The following is a 12,892-nucleotide window of genomic DNA, read 5'->3' as shown; positions in this document are numbered from 1 at the left end:
CGTAAAAATGTAATTTTTTTTACGTATATGTAACCTACATATATTACGCATGTGCAAAAAAATTTTCGAAAAAAAAAATCGTTACGTTGAGTTCTTTCGAGTTTTTAAAACTTAAAAGGGTTCTCATTTGAAATCTCCCCTATAACTTAAAAGGGTTCTCATTTGAAATCTCCCCTATATAGGGGAGATTTCAAATGAGAACCCCTTTGAGTTTTAATAAAATGTGTGGCTAAGAATTGAGTTCTTAAGTTCTTAAAACTCAACATGGTTCTCAAAATATCCTTCCCCTATATATATATATATGTGTGTGTGTGTGTGTGTTTGTGTGTGTGTGTGTGAGAGGAGAGAGAGAGCCCTCTTCCGCGCCCGCTTCAACCGCGCGCCCCTCCGCGGTGTTCCGCGCCCATCACGCCCTCCACGCCCCATCCACCACGCCCATAGCATACAACCTTAATATCACAAATAATATACAAAATATATGTACCGAGAAAAGGTGCTGTTTTTATGGTGACCGATAGTGATGAGTTGATGTTGACCATACGCAGCATGCTTTTACATTGGGCTAGGAGTGGCAATTTTGACCCAAACCATTTTAAATGGGTCAAGTTGGGTTGTTTTAAAAATCATATAGGTTGGTTTGGTTCATAAATTTTAATAAGATGGGTCAAAATGGGTCACTTAAAATTCCACCTTATTTTCGGGTCAAAATAGGTCAAAAAATTTAAATAAATGGGTCCATTTGGTTTAGTGTCTTAAGGAAATGTGGCAAGCTCGGGTTGAAACGGGTTTTGGATTGGAACGAGTTCGGTTTAGGTTTCGAGCCGACATGAGCTTTCGCACTGGACGGGTTGGGTTTCGGTATCCTTTGTTTCTTTTTGGTCGGTTTCGGAGCACTGGACGGGTTGAGTTTCGGTTTCTTTTGTTTGTTTTTGGTCGGTTTCGGATTCGTTTTCGGCTTTTTGTTTCGTTGTTGTCTGTTTTTTCAGTTTCATTTCTGTTAGTTTTAATTTTTAGTTTCATTTAGATCGATTTTTTCGGTTTTGATTAATTCGGTTAGTTTTTGGTTTATGTTTCGTTTCCGTCGGCTTTCGGTTTCAGTTCATTTCTCAGGTTTTTTTTCTAAGAACGAGGACAACGGCGCAAACGTTTTAGTTTTTTTACATTTTTCGTTTTTGATTTATATTTTGAGCTATGATTTTTTTGTTAATTTTTTAGAATTTTTTTGGGAGGTGTTTTTATTAACAATAAAAACCCTCCCAAAAATATTAATAAAAAAATCATAACTCAAAATTTAAATAAAAAACGAAACATGTAAAAAAAAACTAAAACATTTGTGCCTTTACCCTCGTTTTTTTAAAAAAAAATTGATCCGACCCATTTTGACCCGTTCCGACCTTGACCCATTCCGATCCGGACCCGTTCTGACCCAAACCTTTTGACCCAAACCCGTTCCGACCCGAACCAAAACCACCCTTTTCTAATTGACTCATTCCGGCCCTAACCCGTTTCGACCCTAACCCGTAACCTATGACCTGTTTCAACCCAACCCATTCCATTTGCCATCCCTAGTTTGGGGTAAGTAGTAAAGCAAAATAAAGCTGTAAATATACTGGGGGAAATATAATGTTATATAATGTTGGTTCATTGTTGAAGGTACTTCTATTTAAAAATATGTATTACCTACTATCTTACCCTCACTTTATGTATCATCTTTCACACACAATATCTCTCTCAAGAACACACACTAGTGTTTTAACCTTTTTTGAGTCACTATTTCTTTTGTCTTGCTTTTCAACCCGTTTTGGCTGGAGTTTTAGACGAGGGATCAAGTGAGTGATAATATGTTGCTGAGGAGAATGGCTTAGGCTCTTGCTGCTGTACTTAGGCTCTTGCTTGGGTCGGCTTCAGATCTTTTCAATCCAAGCCCGAGACCGAAAATAGAGACCGAGTTTTGACCAATACATACGGGTTTGGGTAGACCCGAGATTTGCCAAAGACAACGTGTTTTGAAAACCTCAGTACGATTTGTCTATGCAACTTAAACCTCATTTTTTTTTTCCAACACAGCTCTTTGCTCATTGCAATTTTCTGGTCAAACCGCGGCATCCATCTCCGGCCATCTCTCACCGATAACCTTTATCTTATCGGCCGACATAGGTAATGGAGGTTTATATTTGTATGTTTTGTGCTACCCTATCCTATCAAATGTATACGACTTTAGTAAATATATTTTAGGACTATAAAAAAATTAAGAAATATAACACCAATTAAATCTTTCACCCCTTTAACTTACCTAAATATATCTTTTTTATTTTTTTTTCTGCAAGATTTAAGTTTGGATTAGCTATATCATGGTATCTTTGTGTTGGAAGCTTTTTAGTTATAAGATCTCATGTGTTGGAATTGGTGTTCTCGGAACAAAAGTCAAAATTATTTCTTTTGATGACACATGGTGATACACTATGGTAGGTATAACACATTTCTAACTATCCCTTGTTTAATTTATATTTGCTTAGTTGATTGCACTTTTTATTTGTTTGGGCTAATTTCTATATGTATTTTTACCTGAAGATGCGTATTCGTGAAAGAATACTATTGCCCGATTAAAGATTTGTATCCAGAAGTTGAAAATCAACGAACCGATTCATGCATTATTTGCAGCCACACATGCATGTTGATCATGATCAATTGTATTCGGACATATAGGATGCTCTATCTAAGCCTCAATGTTTTAATCGAAATGTTGCACAGAAGAAAAGTAACGGTTTATATGGTTTGAATTTAACTGATGATGCTGATGTTATCGGAAGTGGCCTGGGTCTTGAAAAAACTGGTCATCCATTAACAATATATGGTGAATGAATATGTGTCAAAGTTTATTTACATCGGAGCACCAACATATGGAATTAGAGGTGTTAGTAGTATGTACTTAAATGATCCCAAATTGATGATAGAAGGTTTGAAGTTGAATTTTGAACAGCATGAAAAACGGCACCCAATGGTGGCTATTTGTCACCCGTTCGACGCACAAAAGTCTCAGGAAATTGCAACGAGAACGAGTATACGGTTCACATTGGCGAACCATGAATTTAGTGACTTCTATACACTGAATTGGGAACTCCACACGGGTGAACACCATGTTATTGTGACATTCGTCAATTTTTGTATTTGTATTTGAATCGTTTTCCCGCTTCATTTTGTAATAAAGATCTTTGTAATGGAAATTATAATTTTGTCAATCATCTTCCATATATGGAGATCTCCTTTATTGACTTCCTTATTTTATTGTCTTATTCTTTGGCTTGATCACAGGCATGATTAGTTGCCTTATTCCTTGGCTTGATCATAGGCATGATTACCGATTCCATTTGTATATAGCATAGACTTATATATGCCTTCCATTGTAACCTTTTCATAATCAATATATTACAATTCTGTGTTGACCGTATAATTCTATATGGCATCAGAGCAGAGATAAAAAAAAATTCCACAAAACCAAACCAAAACCCTAAAACATTCAAACAAGCCATCATCACCATGGCTGGCAGTGAAGACAAAGAAAGAAAAGATGACGAAGGAGCCGTGAGTCCAGATTCACCGTATTACCTTCATCCGTCCGACTACCCGAGACAGATGCACGTAAACGATGTGCTGACCGATGACAATTATATTGATTGGCTACAGGAGATGCAAAATTTCTTGTTTGCCAAAAACAAGATTGGCTTCGTTGATGGAAGCATAAAGAAACCGAAACAAGACTCAAAGCAATACATGGCATGGTTGAGATGCGATGCGATGATAAAAGGCTGGTTAAATACAGCCATGGAAAAGGAAATTAGAACTAGCATGAAATACGCTTCAAAGGCTCAAGACATCTGGGCCGATTTGAAAGAAAGGTTCGGGAAAGAAAATGCTCCCGGGCCTATGAAGTGAAGCAATCCTTAACAACCACTAAACAAGACGGAGTCTCTGTCTCGGCATATTTCACGAGGCTTCGTGTATTATGGGACGAGATCGAATCGGTACTTCCCACTCCGAGATGCAACTGTAACGGTTGTACTTGTGGGTTAGGGAAGAAGCGAACGGATGCAAGAGACAAAGAAAAACTTTACGAGTTCTTTCTGGGTTTGGACCCCGAATATGGAACCATTCGGACCCAAATACTAGCAATGCAACCCACTCCTTCTGTTGGAGCCGCCTACCATTTGGTCTATGATGATGAAAAACAAAGGGATGTCTCGGGAGCTAAAAGAACCATAACCGAAGCAGCAGCTTTTCAAACCCACGTTTCTGCAAAACAAAACCGTACTCAATCACAAGGTGGATCCAAACAAAAGGAGGTAAAGCATTACACAGGTGAGTTCCTTCTGTGGGAAAAGTGGTCACAACAGGGATGGATGTTTCAAGCGCATTGGATACCCTGACTGGTGGCCAGGGAAAGGGAAACATGAAAGAGCCAAACCGAAGGCAGCTTGTGTCGAAGGGGAGGCTAGTCCTATACCGGGAATGACCGATGCACAATATAAACAATTTGTGCAGTTTTTTGGGGAACAAAGACGGTGAGACAAAAGAAGAGAATGCACCCGTAGCTAATATGACAGGTAACATCGGTAAGGAAGGTAAATGGGTGATTGACTCGGGTGCCATCGAGCATATAGTATTTAATGATTCCTTTCTTACTAATAAAACTAAAAGGAATTATGAACCATCCATTACCATACCAAATGGTGACGCCATAGCCGTGGAAGGTAGAGGGGATTATGCCTTACCAAACGGAATGGTGGTTAAAGAAGTTCTCTATATTCCAAAGTTCCAATGCAACCTACTATCTGTTAGCAGATTATCAAAAGATTTACAATGTGCCATAACTTTCTTTCCTGAATTTTGTGTTATGCAGGGCTTAAGTTAGAGGACATTGATTGGAGTGAGCGATTGCAAAGATGATCTATACAAGATGGGGATGAGAGGAGGCGAGAGGCGAGCTATGATGACTACTCTTAGCACATGGCACAAAAGATTGGGTCACCCTTCAAATTCTAAGCTTCCTCATGTTGGTTTTCTTAAAAATGTTTCTTTTGATTCAAAGGATTTTTGCGACTCTTGTGTTAAAGCCAAGTTTACTAGGCTACCCTTTCCAATTAGTGCTACTAAAACTTATGCATGCTTTGATTTGATACATTGTGACGTATGGGGTAAATATCGGACGCCCTCTTTTACACGCGCTAGTTATTTTTTAACTATTGTTGATGACTTTTGTCGAGCCGTGTGGGTGTTTCTACTCAAGCACAAGCACGAGGCTAGCATGTGTCTTGTAAATTTTCACAAGATGATACAAACCCAATTTGAGAAAAATATAAAAAGGATAAGATGTGATAATGGGGGGAATTTACTTCAAATTATATGATCGATTTTTATAATAAAGAGGGAATTTTCCTTGAAACAACCTGCCCACACACACCACAACAAAATGGGGTGGTGGAACGAAAACATCGGCACTTATTGGAAACGGCACGCGCTTTACGGTTTGAAGAAAATTTGCCTACAAAGTTTTGGGGAGAATGTGTTCTAACGGCGACACACGTTATAAACCGAATGCCATCCGAAGTTATTCACAACAAAACTTCTTATGAGGTATTGTATAATCTTAAACCCGACTATGACTACATGAGGGTTTTTGATTGTCTTGCCTATTATAAGAGCACCGAGAACAAAATGGACAAGTTCGAAGTAAGAGGGAGACCTTGAATTTTCTTAGACTACCCACAAGGAACAAAAGGATACAAGATTTATGACACTCAACACCACAAAATCATCATCTCACGGGACGTCAAGTTCATGGAAAATGTTTTCCCGTTTGCTAATAATGAAATAGAGAAGGAAGAAGTGTTCATTTTTCCATCAAAATGGGGTCTTGAATAAATGATTGAAGTTGAAGATGGCCCACGGCCCTATGATGAATCTTATGAAGTGAGGCAAAATAGTGAAGAAAATATTAATGCAACAGTTCCCGTTATCGAACACATTGAAGAAAATGATATTGAGCCCAACATAAATAATAATAAAGAAAGTGATGGACCAGAAACCTTCCAAACCGAGCCAACGGAAGTTGATGAAATCCAAGAGGAACATATTTTTGAAGAAGGCTCACCACCTACAAATAATTCCATGCCCAATTCAGAAAGTGATAGCCATCTTGATGTTAACAGTAAAGACACTAGGCTGAATTCAGATGGTGTTGACCAGCCCAGAGAAAAACAAAACCGATCTCGACCTAGGCACCTCGATGATTATGATGTCCGACTCCCTCCATCTATAGACCGCACACAACCCGATCCTAATCAAACGTCCTCAACGGTACACCCTTTAGCATATTTTATTTCTTACGATAAATTTACTAACACTCATAAAGCATTCTTGTCGGCTATTACCTCGGGTAATGAGCCAAAATATTACAAACAGGCTATTCATGGCCCACGATAGATAGAGGCAATGAAAAGGGAAATCCAAGCTCTTGAACAAAATAAAACTTGGGTTTTGGAAGAATTATCGAAAGGAAAGCGGGCGATCGATTCGAAATGGGTCTATAAAATCAAGTATAAGCCAAATGGAGAGGTCGAGAGATATAAAGCACGCCTCGTGGCAAAAGGTTTTACACAAATGGAAGGGATGGATTTTCACGAGACTTTCGCTCCCATTGCTAAACTGGTGACAGTCCGAACTCTTCTAACCGTTGCTGTGAAACGAGGGTGGCATATCCACCAACTTGATGTAAACAACGCCTACTTGCATGGGGATTTGAACAAGGATGTTTACATGAAAATACCTCAAGGTTTTGGCAAACCAAACGATAATAGAGTTTGTAAATTGAAGAAATCTCTTTATGGGCTTAAACATGCATCGAGAAATTGGTACCAAAAATTCACCAACTCATTATTGGGAATTGGTTTTAAACAATCAGGTGCAAATCATTCTTTATTTGTTTTCAAAAATAATGATTATTTTATTGCTTCATTAATATATGTCGATGATGTAATTACTGTGGGGAATGATTTAAGCAAAATACAAACAACCAAAGCTTTCCTCAACGATAAGTTCAGCATTAAAGATCTTGGAGTTTTGAAGTTTTTTCTTGGGATCGAGGTGGCAAGAACCAAATAAGGAATAGTACTAAGTCGACGTAAGTACACACTTGACATTCTTGAAGAAACGAGCATGATGGGGTGTCGGCCAAGCTCATTCCCAATGGAGCAAAACTTGAAACTAGACAAGTGCGACGAAGAACCGCGTGTCGATGCTCACCAATATCGTTGCATGGTTGCGAAACTCCTATACTTGCAAGCAACAAGACCTGATATTACTTATGCAGTAAATGTTCTAAGTCAATTCGTTAGTGACCCGAGGCAAAGTCACATGGAAGCAGCAAACCGTGTACTTCGATACCTCAAAGCAACCCCGGGACAAGGAATTTTAATTCCTAAAGAAGGTGGAACCAACCTCACTGCATATTGTGACTCAGATTGGCTTGGTTGCCCTTTCACAAGAAGATATAGAACCGGATATTTGTTACTCTTAGGAGGAGCTCCTATATCTTGGCGGTCAAAGAAACAAGCTGTTGTCTCACGGTCATCAGCTGAGGCCGAATACTGAGCAATGGTACATGCCGTTAGTGAAATACTAAGGATGAGGTGTCTTCTCACCATACTTGGGATACCACCTGATGGACCAACTTCCTTGTTTTGTGACAATCAAGCGGCCCGCCACATCGCCAACAATCCCGTGTTTCATGAACGAACTAAGCACGTAGAGATGGATTGTTATTTTGTAAGGGAACGGGTTGACTTACGACAAATACAACCTGTGAAAATTGACACCAAAACACAGATTGCTGATATCATGACTAAAGCTTTGGGCGCACATCAGTTTCGTACACTACTGGACAAATTGGGCATTCGAGATCTTCATGCTCCAATTTGAGAGGGAGTAATGGAAATTATTGTTTTGTCAATCATCTTCCATATATGGAGATCTCCTTTATTGACTTCCTTATTTTATTTCCTTATTCTTTGGCTTGATCACAGGCATGATTAGTTGCCTTATTCCTTGGCTTGATCATAGGCATGATTAGTTGCCTTATTCCTTGGCTTGATCATAGGCATGATTACCAATTCCATTTGTATATAACATATACTTATATATGCCTTCCATTGTAACCTTTTCATAATCAATATATTACAATTCTGTATTGACCATATAATTCTATACTTTGTTCATTAATAAAGTGAAGTATTTGTTGAATATTTATAATTGTCATGTTGGAATGTTAGTCAAGTGTTGGCAAGTCAAATTTAATTTATTTTGAGGTATTATTGCATTTAAAATATAGTCCAAGGACCAAATCTGCCAAATCTCAAAAGTTCAAAACTTTAGGCGCATAGCACGACGAACCTAGGATTCGTCCGAGTTTATTTTGGGTCGCGCTACTCGACCCGTCGCCCACTTACCTAGGATTCGTACGTGCTATTAGACAGAGCCACCACTGTAAGTCGTCATATGTGACCATTTTCCTTTGTGAATAGAAAATGGTTACACTTCTGCTCTTAAAATTTTCATACAAGTCATGGTGGTTCGAGTAACGTATGATTTCAAACTTCAATTGTTTATAATGTGGTTTTAATTGAAAAGTTCGACAAGTCATGGCGATACATGAACACTTGAATTTTTCAATTCGACTTCTTGATGAATATTAAGTTGTATTAGAAAAATCATGGTGATACATGAATATTCTAATTACAGTTTAATATAATTTCATGTGATTTTAACTTTATGAATTTTTTTTAAGTATTTGTTACTCACGAGAATCTTCACTTGATAACTCATACTCGTATTATTCTTATGTATTTTCAGCATGTCTGCTCGTTTCCCCCGTCACTCCACAAGAAACTCCAGTAGCAAGATGACAGCTCAGATCACTAAGAAACCAGCTGCTATACTCTCCAGAATGGTGGCTCAAATGCACTAGACCTTTGCTTCCAATACGAACTCAGCCTCTTCGGGTTCGAGCTCCAACCCATGTCGCTATAAGACTTTTAGCTATCCGAAACCTCCTAAGTTTTAATGGCTCTGAAGGTGCCACTGCCCTATTGCAATGGTACCAAAGTTTGGAGAGTACTTTCTCCATATCGAATGTCTGGAAGACTAGAAGACACGCTTTGCTTCAAGTGTCTTAGATAGAAGAGCCCTAACTTAGTGGGTGCAAGAAAAATCCACTCATGGTGCTGAGGTAGCCATGGCCTTGCCATGGGAAGAACTTAAAGAAATCATGACCGTAGAGTTTTGTCCACCTAATGAACTAATGAAGAATCTCAAGCAAAAAGGTGGTGATAATGTCGCTTACACTGCTCGCTTCAACAAGCTTAGCGGCTTGGTACCACATCTTGTCACTCCCCTTTCTCGTGGAATTGGCAAGTATATTCGGGGTTTACCAAGAAAAATCCAAGACTCAGTTCAGAGTAGTGCCCCCCAAAACTCTTTGTGATGCTATTACCTTTATTATATACATGTTTGATAACCATGTCAAGGCATGAACTCTTAAAGACGGCAAGAAAACTGTTGAGAAAACCGAGGCCAAACCTTCCAAAGAGGTCAAGGCCGAAGCCACACCCAAACCAAACCGCAACGACAACAACTTCAAGAAGCGAAAGAAAATTTTCGCTCTCACCCAATCAAACCCACCTCAAACTCAATACCAACAAACCCAAAACCTTCAACCTCCACCCTTACCGTGATCCTCACCCATTTTTCCAAATTTTCCACGACACCACCAACTCAACATCTTTTTCCGACAATGCACCCATTGTGGCCACCTGCTAGGCGCATGCTTCATGCTCATGCATACTCAACCAACACTCACCAAACCACCCTGTACTCCCTACACGTTTAACCAAATCTGTGTTATAACCCGAGACCCCACCCCTCGAGCTTGTTTCAATTGTGTAGATCTCAACCATTTTCGCAAATCCTGTCATCGGCTTGCATATCAAGTCCAAATGTTTTCTTCGCCTGTGCACCTTGCTCAAGCCTACCAAGTTCAGGCTTTTCAACTTCCAGTTTCGAAGCTTACTGTGAACCAAGTTATTCAACCGGTTCAAGTGAATCAAGTCTTGACTTCTCAAGCTGCACCAGCCGTTCCGAATGCTCGCAAGAGGGCATTGGTGATAAACGCAAATCTAGCTCAACACAATAACGATTTGGTGAATGGTACGTTCCTTGTTAGTAATGTTTATGCATCCATTTTATTTGATACAAGTGCCGATATGAGTTATGTGTCCTATAATTTTAAGGCTATGCTTTCGTCGTCTCGTTCTGAACTTGAAAATTCCTTTATGGTTAAAGTCTCAAACGAGAAAACTATCTCAATTGATTCGGTAATTCGTGGTTGTACCCTAAATCTTAACGATTATGATTTTTCTATCGATCTCATACCTATGCCACTTGGGAGGTTTGGTATCATAGTAGGAATGTGTTAGGACATGAAATGTCACATGTATGTCCCCAGTTCTATCAGGTTGGTTCAACAAGAAACCAACGATCGTGAAACCAAGTTAACGTACTGAAAATGTCAAACGAAGCTGATTCGATCGAATCAGTCACTGATTCGATCGAACCAGATCTCATTCGATCGAATGGGTATCTCATTCGATCGAACGAGTCTTCGATATATAAACGTTACTTAGGAAATTTCACATAGGCTTTTCAACACAACTCACACTCACGTAAATCAGAGAAGCAGCAGCCTCCAGAAACACTCTCGAGCGTTCTTCGTGTTCTTGGTCGTTTCCTCCAATCCTAGGCGTCAAACACCTTTAGGAATCGTACCTACGTGCCCGTTGATCACCACTGAATCGCCGTGTTAGAGGATTCCGCACTCTAACACGTTGCCCCGTGAATCGTTGGGAAACCGAGTCCCGAACCGGTCCTACAAAGTGGTATCAGAGCTTCAGGTTCTTGATTCACGAAAGATTCGTGGTGATATTCGTGTTTTTCTTGTCAAATACATATATTTTGCTTGAAAAATTTTCGAAAACAAGTGTTTTTGTTCTTGGTGTTCTTAGTGTTCTTATCAAAAACTCATAAAAAGTCAAATATTTTGGTTTTTGATCTCAAAATTTGGTGTTAAAAGTGTTGGTTTATTGATTTTCAATCAATTCTAATCATCTGTGTTCGTTTTACACGTCTAAATCATAAATGTTTGCTCTTAAAATTTCGGATTTTATCAAGAACATTCAAAGTGTTCTTCGTTTTTTAAACGTTTGATCCATTTTTGTGTGTTTACTTGTTTGTTTAAGTGTTAAAACACTTAAAAGAGTCCTATTTTGCTTCTAAATCGATTAGGATTCGTGTTAGTGATTTTAAAACCGAAAATCTGGTCAAATCTTCTAAGTTTGGAAATTCCGAAAATCCCGATCGAACAAGTCGTATTTTTGGAACTCATTCGATCGAATAAGCCTTCTATTCGATCGAACCAGTTTGAATTTTGACCGAATTAGTTTTTCGCGCCGTGATTTACGCCAAGTCCATTCGATCGAATAAATTCATCCATTCGATCGAACCTGCTTCCAGTCGATCGAACAAGTCTCATATTCGATCCTCCCATTCGATCTCCTACTTATTCGACTGCCAGAACCCTTTCGATCGAACCGGACACTCCTTCGATCGAACCTGTCACCTCATTCGCTCGAACAAGAACGTATTCGATCGGATAAGCTTCAGAAGACCAGAACTGTGAATCAGTCAGGCATTCGATTGAATCAGGACACATTCGATCGAATAAAGAATACATTCGATCGAATCAAGTCACATTCGATTAAAAGGCTGATTTCTCAATACTTAGCAAATTTTCAATTATTTTTCAGTCTTTTCAAGTGAATTTTTTCACTAGAATTGACTGACACTTTTGTTACTAACGTTATTTGTTAAGTGTTTACAGATCAAAGTTTAAAACAAAGAAGCAAACATGTCTGCCAGTTCAAGTGCAAACAAAAGGATCCAATCGATCCTTGAGAGTGATTCAGAATCTGGAAGCTTCAACAAGCCTCCAAAGTTGATGGCACTCAATGAGTTTACTACCTGGAAGACAAGATTCCAGATCCATATCACAGGTGTGAATCCTGGACTATGGGAAGCGGTTCAGACAACGTGGGTGCATCCTACAAACGATGATGGTGAAAGCCTGAGCTACTTTAGGCTGTCAGAAGAACAAAAGATAGCCTTTGATGCTGAGAAGAAAGCCTTCTCTTTACTGTCTCAAGCTCTCTCCAGCGATCTCTTCCATCAATTTAACCAGTTCACAACAGCGTCAACTCTTTGGAACGCACTGGTAGAACGATGCGAAGGATCTGAGTCGCTTAGAGAAATTCACGCACGGGAGCTAAAGCGTGAATTTGATTTGTTTGGTCCAGAATCCGGCGAAGACATTGAATCGTTGCTGTCAAGATTCTATCATCTTATGACAGAGCTAAAGTCCTATAATGTCAAAACAACAGGGACTGAAAAGGTTAGATGTCTCGCTCAAGGACTCCCAACAAGCTGGAACACCTTCCTGACTGTGATGAGAAGAAGTCATCAACTGGAGACGATTCTTCTTATAAAAGAAATCAGACAGGAAGATGCTGAATTAAGAGCATCCTCCAGGAAACCCAGAGCAACATCTGACAAGTCGCTGTACATGTCAAATTCACCAATGTCAGATTCAAATGACCATGCTCCAATGAAGACTGCGTTTGTCTCCTCAATGTCAAATCAATCTAAGGGGACCGAAACGAGATCTTCTGCACCACCAACATCAAATTCCGGAAATTCAAGTTCTAACTCCGGACCCAAGTCAACTGAAAAG

The 12,892-nt window shown here is 39.3% G+C and overlaps 1 protein-coding gene across 1 annotated transcript; it reads left to right on the top strand.

Moving 5' to 3' along the window:
* Positions 1-3,537: 3,537 nt before the first annotated feature.
* LOC143621986 (uncharacterized) lies at positions 3,538-3,933 on the top strand. Its single transcript, XM_077093250.1, has one exon. It carries the CDS (start codon positions 3,538-3,540, stop codon positions 3,931-3,933), a length of 396 nt encoding a protein of 131 aa, XP_076949365.1.
* The last annotated feature ends 8,959 nt before the right edge of the window (positions 3,934-12,892 follow it).

The sequence above is a fragment of the Bidens hawaiensis genome, unplaced genomic scaffold (assembly GCF_021521415.1).
Source record: "Bidens hawaiensis isolate Kalapana, Puna unplaced genomic scaffold, B.hawaiensis_p1.1 tig00003004_1, whole genome shotgun sequence".
In the NCBI taxonomy this organism is placed as follows: Eukaryota; Viridiplantae; Streptophyta; class Magnoliopsida; order Asterales; family Asteraceae; genus Bidens; species Bidens hawaiensis.
Note: the sequence above shows the minus strand (reverse complement) of the source record. Positions and strands in the feature narration are given on the sequence as shown.

What these genes read in the sequence shown, in the direction of transcription:
- LOC143621986 (XM_077093250.1), top strand. Translation starts at nt 3,538, where the DNA reads ATGGCTGGCAGTGAAGACAAAGAAAGAAAAGATGACGAAGGAGCCGTG.